We start from the raw sequence: 15,257 nt of genomic DNA, 5'->3' as shown, positions 1-15,257 counted from the left end.
GGGCATAAAAAAATCATAAATGTGGTTAAATTGGCAAAAATAAGAATGACATGTAGAAGTGGCAGGAAGTTTACTATTATTACAGTCATCTTAAAAATGTAAATCTTTGTTTTAATCAGAAAGAAAATGGGTTCAAACCAAAAATGGCGGAAAAGGTGGTGAAATGGGATTTTAAAAACCACAGAAATTGGTTAAAAATTGAAAATTAGAGTGGACAAAAACAGACAAAAAAATATTAGTTTAAACTGGTAAATAATGGGCATGACAAATGGTAAATGTGGTAAAATTGGCAAAACAAAACATGAAATATGTTTTTTCTTATTTAATTATTGTTTTGTGTTTTTTAAGTCACTGTGTGCATTTTTGATGCTGTTTTGTTAATTTGTCTGCAATTTATGATTATTCAAATTGTTTAAAAAATGCTTGGCAACCCCCTCCCATTATTTCTCAATTCCAAATGGGGTCCTGGCACCAAGGTTGAGAACCCCTGGTTTAAGAGACAATGGATCATTTGAATAGATCAAACTTAACAGGAACGATGAATGAATAAATGAATGAAACAGTAAAGAGTCATTTCATGTCCATTTAACGTTTCCAGGACATCTCACTCACATCTAATAAACATAAAAATATATAAAAAATCATTGAATCATACAAAAAACATTTATTTTTTAAGACATAACATTAATTATTAACAAATGTATCATGTTCTATATATTCTACAATTTATACTTTTTTACTTTACTAGTGAAAAACTAATAATCATTAAATGATTATCAGACAGAGAGTAAAACTTTAATGGCCTCATTTAAAAGATTTTCAATATTCACGAGTGGTGAAATAAACCAAAGTCACAAAGAAAAATAGTTTCATAACTCAATATTGTAAAGTAGCACATGCTAAAATAAACAGCAACTTTTTTGCAACAAACCACATATGTGAATTTTTTACATTACTTTTGACCAAAATTACAGCAACATTTGCGAAATTTGTGTTTTTTTTCTCGTAAAAATATGTCAATGTTAAATCTAAATGTTAAATATTAAATCCAAATGTTACATTTAAATATAAATGTTAAATCTAAATCCAACTGTAAAATCTGAATGTTCAATTTTAAATCCAAAGATTAAATGTCAAATCTAAACTGTGAATTTGCATATTAGCAAAATATTTAGCTTCACCCGTGACATTTAGATTTAACATTGACATATTTTTACGAATAAAAAAAAAAATCACTGTAAATCTGGTTCAAAGTAAACGTGGTTTGTTTTATTTAATTAAACTATTTTGGCATGAGCAACTTTACAATGGGCGTCCCATAGCTAAGGAGAAGAGTAGGAGGCGCAACTCTACTCTGAGCTCCTCACTCAACCCCTAAAGGATATATTAGAAAACTGTAACAGATTGTACATGAGTTACTTTTAAATGGATTACTAAAGTAACTTTACTTTCACTCAAAGAGAGACGTTGAGTACTTAGTCCACATGTGTTCTTTATTAATTCATGTTTACGTCACAAGCAAACAAACAGTCTGATGGGTCGATAAACGAGTCCCTCTGTAGTTAGTGCTGAGTCATTAGTGCTGAGTCAGTTTAAAGGTGCTGCTGCAGCGTCACCGCCGTGTGGCTGCAGCAGGAATGTGCAGCTTTAATGTTTTTTGTTCTTCATTTTCAGATTTTTGGTCCCATTTTTGGTTTTGGGGGAAAAAAGTTACAAACAAATAAAAAAACACACAGTGGGGGAGGCAGGGTCGATGGGCTGTAGAGTCTTTGTCATCATCATCATCATCATCATCATCCTCCTCTGGAGCTTCAGGAATACATGGTGAGCTCCAGCCACTGTGGAGAGAGAGAAGAGTTATTTAATGTATTTGGCAACTGAAAATTATTATTTATGATATGAGTTTGTAATTTAACATCTACTGAAATGTATTTAATTGTTTTATCAATATTTAAATGCTTTATGTTAATATTTGTAGACTGTATAGAATTTATTTATTCACTAAAAAAGGAAAATAAGGCAAAAAGCATTAGAAAAAATAAACGTTCTAATTAAAAAAGAGGGGTAATAATTTCTAAATATAGGAAACATAAAGCAAAACTAATGCATTAAATAGTTAAAAGACTATTTCAATGATAAAAAAATAGGAAGGAAATAACAAATGTAATATTATTTAATTTGAAAAATAAAAAGTTAGACACAATGAGAAAGTAAAAAATTTAAATAATTAGAAAAATAAAGAATGTTGAGAAAATGAATAAATATATAAAAGGAAAACATTTGAAAAACATAAATTACAAAAACAAATAAAACATTGGAACAATAATACATATATATATATATATGAAGAAATGTAATAAAATAAGTAAAAAGTTAGACACAATGAGAAAGTATTTCAAAAAATTAAAAAATTAGAAAATAGAAAATATTAAAAGAATTAACGAAGTATTAATATTGAAAATTTTGACAAACAGCATCAATTAGAAAAACAAATAGAATGCCAGAACAATAAATAAATTAGTAGTAGAAAAGTTAAAGAAATCAGAATGCAATTAAATGCAAACAAAATATGCAAATTTAGAAAATAAAAAAATTCAAACGATTAATTATTAGTTTTACCTCCTTTATGTCCAGATCAATGGAGCCGCTGTTATCTCTGTCCAGAGTCTTAAAGGCTCCTGCACACACACGCACACGCACACACTGAAGAGGAGGATACACAGAATGATGAAGAGTAGCTGTACGCTAACACTCACTGCACATGGCGTCCAAACGAACGAGGCAGCCGATGAAATTATCAAAGTCCATGTTTCCATGCTCGTCGCTATAGCGACGGATGATCAGCTTAAAGAGGGCATCGTTCAGAGGGAAACCTACACACACACAGCGATATCAGAGAACAAGCTAAATAACATACGAAGTAAGAAGATCAACACAAAAAAAGAGACAAAAAGAAACGATCATGAATTAAATAAGACAAAAGAAATAATTATATTGTAAGACAAAACAAGACAGAACTTTGTATGGTGAGAAAAAAAGATAAGGAGTTGAGAAATTACACAATATGAGACCAGACAAATAAAGAACGACTAAATGTAAATGTGCGCTGACGTCTCACACCTGCGTCCTTAAAGGCACGGGGCAGTTCTTTGGAGCAGATCACACCTGAACCATCGCGATCATTGTCCAGGTAAACACCCTGATGGCAATAAACAACAACAACAACAAAGTTTAGAGGCAAAGAGCAGCAACACAACAACACCAGAGCAACAAAAAATACATACATGCTTCAACCCAGCTCACAAACACACAAACTTCATTAATGTTTGAGTTAGCTTAGCACGTAGCAGCCAGTCCCACATGTTTTGTTAGCTTAGCGCTTGGCGACCAGTCCTACATTTTTGGGTTAGCATAGCATGTAGCAACCAGTCCCACATGTTTTGGGATAGTCTAGCATGTAGCAACCAGTCCCAAATATTTGGTTAGCTTAGCATGTAGCAATTAGTCCCACATGTTTGAGTAAGCTTAGCATGTAGCGACCAGTCCCACATGTTTAGGTTAGCTTAGCATGTAGCAGCCAGTCCCACATGTTTGGGTTAGCTTAGCACATAGTAACCATCCCTAAATGTTTAGGTTAGCTTAGCACATAGTAACCATCCCTAAATGTTTAGGTTAGCTTAGTATGTAACAACCAGTCCCATTAATTTAGGTGAGCTTAGCACATAGCAGCCAGTTCGAAATGTTTGATTAGCTTAGTAAATAACAACCAGTTCCACATGTTTGGGTTAGCTTAGCACGTAGCAGCCAGTTTGACATGTTTGGTTAGCTTAGCACGTAGCAACCATTCCCACATGTTTGGTTAGCTTAGCACGTAGCGACCACTCCCACATGTTTTGTTAGCTTAGCATGTAGCAACCAGCCCCACATGTTTGGTTAGCTGAGCATGTAGCAATCAGTCACACATATTTGGATTAGCCTAGCATTTAACGACCAGTCCCAAATGTTTGAGTTAGCTTAGCATGTAGCAGCCAGTCTCACATGCTTGTGTTAGCTTAGTACATAGCAACCAGTCATAAATGCTTGGTTAGCTAAGCACGTGGCAACCAGTCCTACATGTTTGGGTTAGCTTAGCATCTAGTGACCAGTGCCATACGTTTGGTTAGCTTAGCACGTAGCGACAAGTCCCACACGTTTGGGTTATCTTAGCATGCCGTGACCACTCCCACATGTTAGTTTAGGATGTAGCAACCAGTCCCACATGTTTGGTTAGCTTAGCACGTAGCGCCGCTGGATGAGGGGGTCATAGTGTAAAGGGGCGTGGCTTTATTATCAGTTTGTTTGATCGGGTGATGAAATGAGATCAATAAATGAATAAATTCCTTCCTCACCTGCCACCTCTTGATGTTGTTCCACATGTACTTGAACTCATGGAAGCCCAGTTTACCAGTGCTGTCACTCTGCAGGAGGCGGAGTCAAGGATCAATCTAGGATATTACTGTTACCATGGATACGTTTAGTCCAGATACTGTTAGAAGATGGAATCTGTTACCATGGAGATTGATTTCATGCTAGGCTGAGTTTATCCCTACACACACACACACACTCTCTCTCTCTGGGACTACTTTGTGTGGAAGGATACGTCCATGACGGCCACCATGCTCCTGCAGGACTCAATGCTGAATCCGTCCGTCTTCAAGCCTCCGTCTGCACAAATACACACACACACACAAATACACACAGACACACACACTGCATCAGTCTGACTCTGTCTTTTCCTGACTCCGCCTCCTGGGTTGTGGGGGGGGGGGGGGGGGGGCACACTCACGTTTGGAGATGACTTTGTTCAGGATATTCTTCAGCTCGACGGGGCTTACCTCCATGTCCTGTGGATGGACGGACACACATACGGACACACACACACACACAAATTAAAATCAATGTTATTTAGTCAAATTAAATATTTCAGCAAATGCCACATTTATATTAGGTTATTATAGTCAATTATATACATTGATTTTAAATAAATAAATATTTCATTTCTACTCTAATAATTAATTCATTATTAACTTGTTCTATTTATTTTAAAAATAGTTTATTTGGTTTTTTCTATACTGTGTACTGAATCAATGATTCTGTGTTAGACTCCAGAGGAACATCTTCCAGCTGTTTTCTAATCAAACATCTGTTTTAAACACGAGGAGCCAGGACTGGATTTAATCACATGATCACACAACTGACCTCCTGTTGCCATAAAAACAAAGAATAGTGTCTCATAATTAACATAAATGCTTATTCTAAGATAAAACAATAAAAAGATAAAAACGTTGAACACTGGGAGGTCAGGAACTCACGGCTCTCGAGCCACATGTGGCTCTTCGGCTCCTGTGCAGAGGCACCTACCACATCAATCCTTTCCTATTTTTACACCAGCAACTTTATCCAAACAAATGTAAACTATTGAATATCAGACAAACAACAACAACAACACGAATAAAGATAGAAAACAATAAGACAATCAAACAAAGGGATGACAACAAAAAACAGGGAAAACATGAGTCGTCATGATTTACATCAACAATCCAAACCGTCCCTTTAAGAGATGACTCCGCCTTCAGATTACGCCCACACTTTATTTTGTATTTTCCTAATTTTAATTTATTTATTTTATCTTTTTTCATTTATATTCTATTTAATAAAAAAAAATTGTAAACATCTGATAATTTTCTTAACAATTACTAATACATGTCATCGTACATAAACTAGTGTTTTATACAAATAAAAAACTTTATAACAACAATAACAATATTGATTTTTCCATTTCAGGAAGTGATTTCTGTGTTTTCCTGCAATTAAGGAAAATCAGAGGCTCGAGAGACAATTCAGATAAAAAAACTTTCACAAAACGCCTCAAAAATGAGAAAATAAAATGTGATCCATTAAAACGATCAAAAACTTTATTATTAAAGAGAATCTGAAAGTATTGATAGAAACTAAAGTTATTTTCCTTTGGTTTAACATCCAAATATTGTAGTTTATGTAAAATTCCTCCACCCATTCAGATCTGTCCAACTGGTACACTGAGCCTGCGGATGACTCACACACGTGCACACGCACATGTGCACAGGCTTACACACACACACACACACACACACACACACACATTAAGGCAGGAATGCAGATCCGCCTCTGTGAGTCACACCCAGCCACAGAAACTTCAATCACTGTGTGTGTTTCTGCACCAGGACGAACGTGTTCATAACACTGACAGGAAGACCCCACGAAGCCAGAGAAACAACAGAAAAACAACAGAAAAATAATACAAAATAAAAGAAAAAAACAGAGAAAACTGAAGAAAAAAAAAAACCAAGAGAAAAATAACAGAAAAACAACAGAAAAAAACAGAAAGACAACAAAAAGATAACAGAAGAACAACTTAAAAATAATAAGAAAATAACAAAAACTAAAGTAAAACAACAGAGAAACACAAAAGAAAAAAAAGAAAAAATGAGAAAATAACAGAAAAAAATAGAAAAACAACAAAAAAACAAGATGAAAATAACAGAAGAACAAAAAAACGCAGAATAAAAAACAACTTAAGAGTAACAACAGAATTCAGTCATATTATATGTAAAAAAAATATTACAACAAATTAGTTTTAGAGTAGCAGGTAAACTCTGAGAATAATTATACAAAATAATAGAATCTGCTTTGCTGAAAATATTGATCACTAAAATAAAATAATTATTTAATTTCTTTGTTACAGTATATAATACTTTTTTTTTTTTTTACATTTAAAACAGTTTATTTTCCTAAAGCAGCAGCTGTTTACAGACAGAAGCCTGGGCTACATCCAGTCCTTAATAACTCCAACAATGCTAAAAACAAAATACTTAACGTACATAACGATGACAGAATGACAGGAAAATGTACAAAAGAAGAAAAATACACAAAATTATTTTTAAAAAACCAAACACCAACATGAGAGACAAACGATAGAATTACACTAAAGAACTTTAAAAACACACAAAACAACAGGAACCTATACAAAACCAAAACTCTTTGTTTTTCCTTCTATTTATGAGATGGTTTATATCGTCTGATTTGGTATCATGCTGCAAAGAGAAAATAAAGTTTTAAAACAATGAATTTTAGTTTGATTTTATTTTGAAACACTCTAATGTCGACCTTTGACCTTAAATCTGCTCTGCCTGATTAGAGTGGGGAGGACACGCCCCCCTGACACCAACCGTATCCTGAGGGAACGACATTCAGTCGTTTTTGTGGTTGAAACAGGTTTTAAACCCGTTGGAGTACTGAATAATCCCTCCCCCCGCAGCAGGTGAAATAATCCCTCCCCCCCGCAGCAGGTGAAATAATCCCTCCCCCCGTCGCAGGTGAAATAATCCCTCCCCCTGTAGTGAAACATGAGGGTGAGAGAGAGTAGGTGTGACGATGAGCCACAAAAACCAGTCTGACGGAAACGGATACGGAGACGAGGAGACAAAGGAGGGTGGAGACGTGAGTAATCCACTAACTTCACTCAGACTGGTTTTCATACACGGCACAGAGACCCAGGGACGGTCCCAGGGTCCCCAGACAGCAGGTCATGTGACACAGAGTCTCAAGGTGTAACTGTGGGGGAGGGGCCAACATCAATGCTCACACAAACATGCTCAAAAACAAATGATTAGAGATAATATTATAATTATATAATATTACACAACTCAGTGAAATTATTTAATTTAGACACGAACTGATGGTGTACAGCCACGCCCCCAAAATACCTGCACAAAACAACTCCAAAAAAACACAGAACGACGGAAAAATATACAAAAGGACAATAAAAATACAAAAAATTGGCCAAAAACACGCAACATGACAGAAATTTACATTTAAAATTACATAATTACACAAAAACAACAATGAAAATGATGAGAAAATACACAAAATAACTTCCAAACACACAAGAATACAAAGAATGGATCCAAAAACCCACAAAACAACCACAACAGAAACACAGAAAATCTGTAAAACAGAAAAATACACAAAACACACACACATGTTCTGTTGACGTTTCCAGTGCTAATGCTCTGATTGGTCAGTATTCTAATGCTGACATGAATGTTGATCATGTGACCCTCAGATCAGATACAGTCACATGTTTGTGGCCCCGCCCCCTGTGATAAAAGATGCCCGTCTGTGTGTTTTAAAGTGGGTCTGACCGGTGTTCTGGTTAAATGGTGACTAAGCTTCAGTAACAGCAGCTCTAATAGGGTCACATGATTAACAGCTGGGTGATCTTTGTGTGTGTGTGTGTTGGACTCACGTCTCCTGCCAGTTGTTTGAAAACCCTACGGAACTGTTTCTCCTCATCATTCTCGTGCATCTCCTCCAGGTACTCAGGTCTACGAGGAGGAGGCTGGAACACGCACACACGCACATGCACACGGTGATATGTAAATTATATATAAATACATATGTAATTAAAATATTATAAAATATATAAATAGTTTTAACTCTATAAAGTCTGACCAGGAAGACAATTCTGGGTGAAATTTGCTGATTAAAAGCCTTTTCTCCTCTAAGACAGGGGTTCCCAAACTTGGGGTCAGGACCCCATTTACGGTCGCGAGACACTAGGAGGGGGTCACCAGATGCCTTCAAAAACCAAGAATATTTTCTGCACAATTTGAGCCCATTTTTGCTTATTTTTTACCCATTTTCTGCAACTACACCAAACTCACCATATTTTAACCTTTTTTCATCACTTTTTCTTGCCATATTTTTCTCCTTCTAATACATTTTTGCTACATTTCTGACACTTCAACATCACATTTTAATGTCTTTTCTGCACATTTTCAGCACTTATAAACACTTTCCACTACATGTCACATATGGTGACCCATTATTGTCACTTTTAACCTTTGCCAATTTAACTACATTCACCATTTCTCACGCCCATTATTTGCTAGTTTAAACTGATTGTTCTCACTTTTTAAATTACAAACCCAGTCGCTGAAACCTTTATTTTGGGGGTCGCGGGCTGAACAGGTTGAGAACCACTGCTCTGAGGGACAGCACGTGTGAGTGAGTTCTCATCTAACTTTAATGTTTTTTAATGTTGTTCCGAGAAGTAACGAAAGCAGCGACTCCTAAAACGAGTATTTGAATACAAAATAAGCTATAAAATAAAAATATATTAATATAGGAGCTATTGTAATTTTCAATATCATCAAAATAAAAAAATTAATGTTGATAAATTGCCCAGCTCTACTCTACACAGTCATAATGTGAAATATTTTCTCATTTTTCATCCACTTTAAGGACGTTAAAATGTTCTCCACACTAATTAGACTCAGAGTTGTTGTAACTGTAATCATGTGACACACAATAAGAACACACTTTATTTAACCAGTGAGGGAAGGAAACGTGTTGATAATAATAAAGTTTGAACTCACAGAAGGAGAAGGAATGAACTGTGACGGGTCGATGTCACTGTGGGAAACAAAGAGGGTTTAAATAACGCTGTGTGTGTGTGTGTGTGTGTGTGTGTGTGTGTGTGTGTGTGTGTGTGTGTGTGTGTGTGTGTGTGTGTGTGTGTGTGTGTGTGTGTGTGTGTGTGTGTGTGTGTGTGTGTGTGTCTTACCTGACCACTTTGATCAGACCTTTGATGAACATTCCAAACATTTTGGCGGTTTTTGTTTTTGTTGTTTTTCTGCAACATAAACACACAGAGCATCACCTTTAAATCTTTACTGGATTTGATCTGCTTTTTAATCTAAACTTCCCCAGTTTACACATACAATGTCATACCATCTTACACCAGTTTCCACCATTTATTTACCACCTTACAAATGTTTACACCAGTTTACACCATCTTAGAACCAGTTTACACCATCTCACACCAGTTTACACTCTGATGACACCGGTTTACACCATTTTACAATAGTTTACACCATCTTACACCAGTTTACACCAGTTTACACTCCGATGACACCAGTTTACACCATCTTAAAACCAGTTTACACCATCTTAGAACCATTTTACACCATCTCACACCAGTTTACACCATCTTAAAACCAGTTTACACTCCGATGACACCAGTTTACACCATCTTAAAACCAGTTTACACCGGTTTACACCATCTTACAATAGTTTACACCATCTTAGAACCAGTTTACACCATCTTAGACTAGATTATTATAACCCCAACCAGTAAAAGCAGATGGCTGCCGCCTCTGAACCTGGTTCTAACAAATATTTCTTCCTGTTAAAAAGACGTTTTTCTTCCCACCGTCGCTTGTTTATGTAGATTTGTTGGGTTTTTTGTTTCTTACATTTTTTTTCTTTTGATAGCGCTTCGTGATGACTATTGTTATAATTTGCGCTATATAAATAAAGTTGAATTGAATGATTTCACTTTAATAACACACTGACTTTTAACAAGTTACTCATGGAGATCAAAACCTTTACTAGTTACCACCTCAAGGCTTCCAAACTGGGACCAGTTTATCATAGTTTACTAGTTGAAAGTGTCTGGAGGTACGTTAAACGTAGCCATAGCCCACGGGACTATAGCTACGTTTCTCTACGTAAGCGTAATGTGCCTGTGTCACCACCGTGCCAGGATAGTCGAGTGGTCTAAGGCGCTGCACTCACCACCAACGTGGGTTCAAACCCACATTTGACAAATGTTTTTTTTCTTGATTTTAACATATTTAACACGGCAAATTCCACCTTTAAAAATACATATCCGACAAAAATAAACATTTTAGGGTTAGGGATAGAGTTACAGTTAGGTTTAGAACTAAAATAAAAGGGTTAGCGGGGTAGCTAAAAACTAAATATGAGCTACACGGAACTTTAAGTCACTGGTGCACCTATCACGTGACCTAAATTGGCCAATGAGGGGCGCTGCGTATCCATAGAGTGACAGTCTACGGTTACGTTTAACGTACACGTAGCCACAGCCGTACTAGTTACCCAGACTCACCACTACGTTAGCTACACAAACCTTTACTAAGTTAACCAGACTAGTTAAACCATTACTAGTTTCAGAACAGACCTTTATTTACGTTAACTAGTTGAACAGACACACTGGAATATTTGCTTTTTTACTAGTTTAAACCCTAACTATGTGACCAGGTCAGATATAAACACTCCATTTATAATTAAAGGTCCGTCTTTGTGTACTAAACTAACCTCGTGTTGCTAGGTTACAGCGGGCAAAATGTTGAATTCACCAAGTTAACAAAACAAACTAGGCCCATTACCAAGTTAACCAGATAAACTGTTTAATGAGTAACAAACTCTCTGGACTTGTTTCGTCGTGGTTATATAAACTAACTGTTTTTTTATTATAATTGTTCATAACTAGTTGTTTAGTGACGCAGTTTCATTAATCTGCAGAGAAAAGAAGAAAAAGAGAGAAACTCACTGACAGAAGAAGATCGATCCGTGAGCAGCGGAGCCTCGAGGTGACTGGAGCCGATCAGACGCAGTGAGGAGCGGCGGGGCGGAGACAGGAAGGACCGGTCCAACCGACGGAGCCTGAACGCCTCATCGGCCAGAAAACACGCCCACTGCGCGCGCAAGCACACTACGCCCTTGTTTTACCCTGGTGGTGCGTTCATGGCAAGCGGAAAGGTCACACGTTCCCTGTTAAATGTACTCCCTTTTTTAAATGTAGTTTATTTTAAGTATTATAGTTGACAGGTTTCAAACATACAGAAGTTATACAAAATCTTATCGAGGATAAACACACAACTACAAAAAATACGGAAGAGGTTTTGAGCCCTTAAAAAAAGGTCAAATATTATTATTATTAATAATAATAATAATAATAATAATGTTCTGAGGGAAAAAAAATCTGAATTCTGAGATTAAATGAAATTGTCTTTAAACTCAGAATTTAGTTTTTTTTTTTTACCTCAGAATTCTGACTTTAACCTCAGGTGTTGAGGGGGTCCAGTTTTGTGGCCTCAGGATTGGATGGATGGATGAATGGATGGATGGATAATAAAGGCACAAATCTACCTACATACATGCAAAGGAAAGGACTGCAGAGCTCCTCTAAAGCGGTGCTGTGTTATCTGCACTAGCACATCCTTAAATTTTGGGCTGTTAAACTAATTTAATTCACCTACGGGTCAAACCAGTTTGATCAAGTTAATATTTAAGCAACATTTTTGTGTCTTAAAATTTTTTATAAATCTTTTTTTTTATTATTATTATTTAATTGTCATCACATCTCATGCCGTTGCATCTCACATCATCTCATCTGGTCTAATTTCTTCTCATCTTGTGTCATCGCTTCTCATCTCATCGTGTCTCTTTCTGTCTTGTGCGACTCATCTTGTCTCATTGTGTCTCGATCATCTTGTTTCTTCTTTTTATCTTGTCCTGTTCCATCTCATCTCTCAGTCTTGTCAAGTTATCGCTTGTCGTGCCACATCTTATCTCATTGTGTCTCATCTCATCGTATCTCATGGATGGACTTCAGCAGGTTTAATAAACACTTTAGCGTCTGTCAGATGGTTTACATTCTTTGTCCAGTGGATGGTTTTGGGTGGAAACAGAAGCTCAGACTGTAGAAACTTTAAATCTGTTCATGTTGACTCAAACATCAAACATCAGAAGTATTTCAAAGATGTTGCTGGTCTGGGTGTGTCTCAGACATCTGACACACCTGTTTCAGGGTTATCACCACCCACACACAGTTTATTAATAAGCAAAAAAAAACAAACATTCTGTTTGATTGTAAAAGATTCTTTAGCTGACTAAATAATCAGATCATCATCATTAGGCATCGCAGATGCTGCAAAAACCATGATATTAGCATAAAAACATGCAAACGTCATAAAATATTTCAAATGAATAAAAATAAAACGATATATTCACCGTCCTAAGTTAGAGCCAGAGAGGTTTGATTTCTGTCCTTTTACTGTAAAGTAGTTTAACACTGAGGTTTGTGGCCTTCTAACTTTAATTATAGATATATACATTGTTTGCACAGACGTCACAAATTTCCCATGATCCTTTCTGATTTGCTAGTTTCCGCCATCTTTTATGACAACTTTTATTTACAACACGGCGGTAACCGATGAGAAAAGCGCAAAATTGGAGTTATGTGCGCAGTTGTCGGGTCTTCTAACAATTGTGCTCGCAACAATGTTTGGTTTTTTTAGTTTACCTACTGTTAAACAACGTGAAGGGCCAGAAATCGAAGGATTAACTCGCAGACGTGAAAGGCAGTGGCTCGCAAACCTGCACAGATCGGCCACCAAACCTACAAATACACACGAGTATGTGAAGAGCATTTTGTGAAGGGTAAATTCTTTGTCCATTACTACCCTGACTTAAGTGTTTTTAAAATAACAGGATCTTCCACTTCATACTACTACCAGGTGTGTGTGTGTGTGTGTGTGTGTGTGTACATTTGTTTCTACCTTTGCATTGTTGTTAATCGTGTTAAGCACTTTGTATTACATCTGATTGTTTAAAGAGTGGAATATAAATAAAGTTGATTGAGAAAAAAAACCTTTTCTTTGTAGGAACACCTGCGTATGAGATGTCGACTGGACCTCACACTGAAACTTGGGCACTCTAAAGTCTAAAGTGCATCTGTTGCTCGATCAGCGAGAAGAAAAGCAGGAACACAGGATTCCAAACGTTCTGCTGGTGCCCACAGCTTTGATGTGGAGTCCTCCAGAGACCGTGAAGATGTTACATGTAAGTCGAGTTCCTGAAATGTTAAACATTTTGTGAATGAATATGTTAAAATACAAATTATTTGTTCATACAGAATCATTGATGTATTCATTATTTCACTCAAGTATACAGTGATATTTTACTGTCTGTGAAACAGCTTTTGACCCTGGCAAAACGTTTTATTGTAGTAAAAGTTTATTAAGATTAAAAAATGTCATGATAAAATTATAGAACTATGAGCATTTCTTTTAAGACTGTTTTGTTATTGCTACCTTGGGCCTAAACATCTGTTGGTGCAGAACCTATCCATGATCAGCCCATGAACGTGGACCATGAAAATCAAACAGAGGCCATCTTCTGAAATAAATGACCTTGAGGAAGGTCTGAAAGATGCCAATGAATAAATAGACAAAATGACAATGAGAAAGTACTGGCTTATCTAGTTTCATTGTTCTTGTGTGTGTATTTCACTTTGTGACACCTTAAATAACAACCACACACAAACGTATTGAGCCAGTTTCAAGAGGTTCTGATCATACTGATGAGGCTACATCCAACATTTTGATGCTAAGAAAAAAGATCTGCACAACTGCGTGGTTAGCTCCTAATTTACACCAAAAAACCGTAACGTCACGGGTTTTTGATGTAAATTAAAACTGAAATTGGGAGCAAACCACGCAGTTGTGCAGATCTTTTTTCTTAGCATCTGTGGACCTTTTGATCCAGCACGCTGCCTCAAAAAAACGGAAGTGTGTGTTTTTTTGATTGTGCTACATCCAAGATTTAGCCCATCGTTTTGGAGTCTCTGTTACCACTGCTAGTCGTGTTTTTGATCGTTGGTTACCAGTCATGGACGTCAGATTGTGATCCTTTATCGTTTGTTCAGAACAGGAAGTGTTACAGAAAACCAAGCCACTTTCATTCAGACGGTCATTTGGGAATAAGGTTGCTGTCGTCATGGACTGCTTGACGTGTTTATCTACATTATCAGCTAGAGCCATGACATGGTCAAATTACAAACACCATAACACTGATAAATATCTCACAGGTGTCACGCCACAAGGAGTGAATTCATTCATGACGAGCATATTTCGGAAAACTGTTCAATATTAACACATTTGCTTCCTGGAGATTTAATGCAAACAGATCCAGGATTTGACATTGCAGTCAGTGTTGGTTTCTACTGTGCTAAACTAGCAATACCTGCCTTTACACATGGTAAAAGTCAACTCTCTGCATTAGAAATTGAAGAGACGAGGAAGGTTGCGAATGTCAGAATACATGTTGAACAAATGATTGGATTAGTTCGAAGGAAGTACTCAATTTTACAGTCAACTTTGCCTATAGAGACGTCACGTGTACCGAGGGACAAGAAGACACCACTAGACATGGTCTTTAAAATGAACAATTCTACCATGAATGTAGAAAAGGACTAATGAAGAGAAAAAGTCAAGAATTGTATGTATTTTTCACAGAATTTAGGATTTAAATATTTTTTGAATATTTAGTGTGATTTCAAATAAATGTAAGTACACAGTTCCCACTTA

At 36.4% G+C, this 15,257-nt stretch overlaps 1 protein-coding gene across 2 annotated transcripts; it reads right to left on the bottom strand.

Moving 5' to 3' along the window:
• Positions 1-1,472: 1,472 nt before the first annotated feature.
• Positions 1,473-11,579, bottom strand: capns1b (calpain, small subunit 1 b). Of its 2 annotated transcripts, none has more exons than XM_028464192.1 (11): positions 11,438-11,579; positions 9,647-9,715; positions 9,459-9,495; positions 8,327-8,419; positions 4,826-4,883; positions 4,640-4,704; positions 4,389-4,457; positions 3,121-3,199; positions 2,757-2,873; positions 2,620-2,678; positions 1,473-1,838 (listed from the first exon to the last, which is right to left on the bottom strand). In XM_028464192.1, exons 2-11 carry the CDS (start codon positions 9,685-9,687, stop codon positions 1,812-1,814), a joined length of 645 nt encoding a protein of 214 aa, XP_028319993.1. In that variant the 5' UTR covers positions 9,688-9,715; positions 11,438-11,579; the 3' UTR covers positions 1,473-1,811. The 2 variants fall into 2 exon arrangements, with proteins under 2 accessions (XP_028319993.1, XP_028319994.1); XM_028464193.1 differs by having other exon boundaries at positions 11,442-11,557.
• Positions 11,580-15,257: the final 3,678 nt, after the last annotated feature.

Source organism: Gouania willdenowi, chromosome 13 (genome assembly GCF_900634775.1).
Source record: "Gouania willdenowi chromosome 13, fGouWil2.1, whole genome shotgun sequence".
Classification (NCBI taxonomy): domain Eukaryota; kingdom Metazoa; phylum Chordata; class Actinopteri; order Blenniiformes; family Gobiesocidae; genus Gouania; species Gouania willdenowi.
This window is presented reverse-complemented; position numbering and strand designations above follow the sequence as displayed.

Coding starts and splice junctions, on each gene's coding strand:
- capns1b (XM_028464192.1), bottom strand. CDS start 9,687: ATGTTTGGAATGTTCATCAAAGGTCTGATCAAAGTGGTCAG. Junction 4,458..4,639: donor GCATGGTGGCCGTCATGGAC/GTATCCTTCCAC, acceptor CGCCTCCTGCAG/AGTGACAGCACTGGTAAACT. Junction 3,200..4,388: donor ACAACATCAAGAGGTGGCAG/GTGAGGAAGGAA, acceptor TATTGCCATCAG/GGTGTTTACCTGGACAATGA.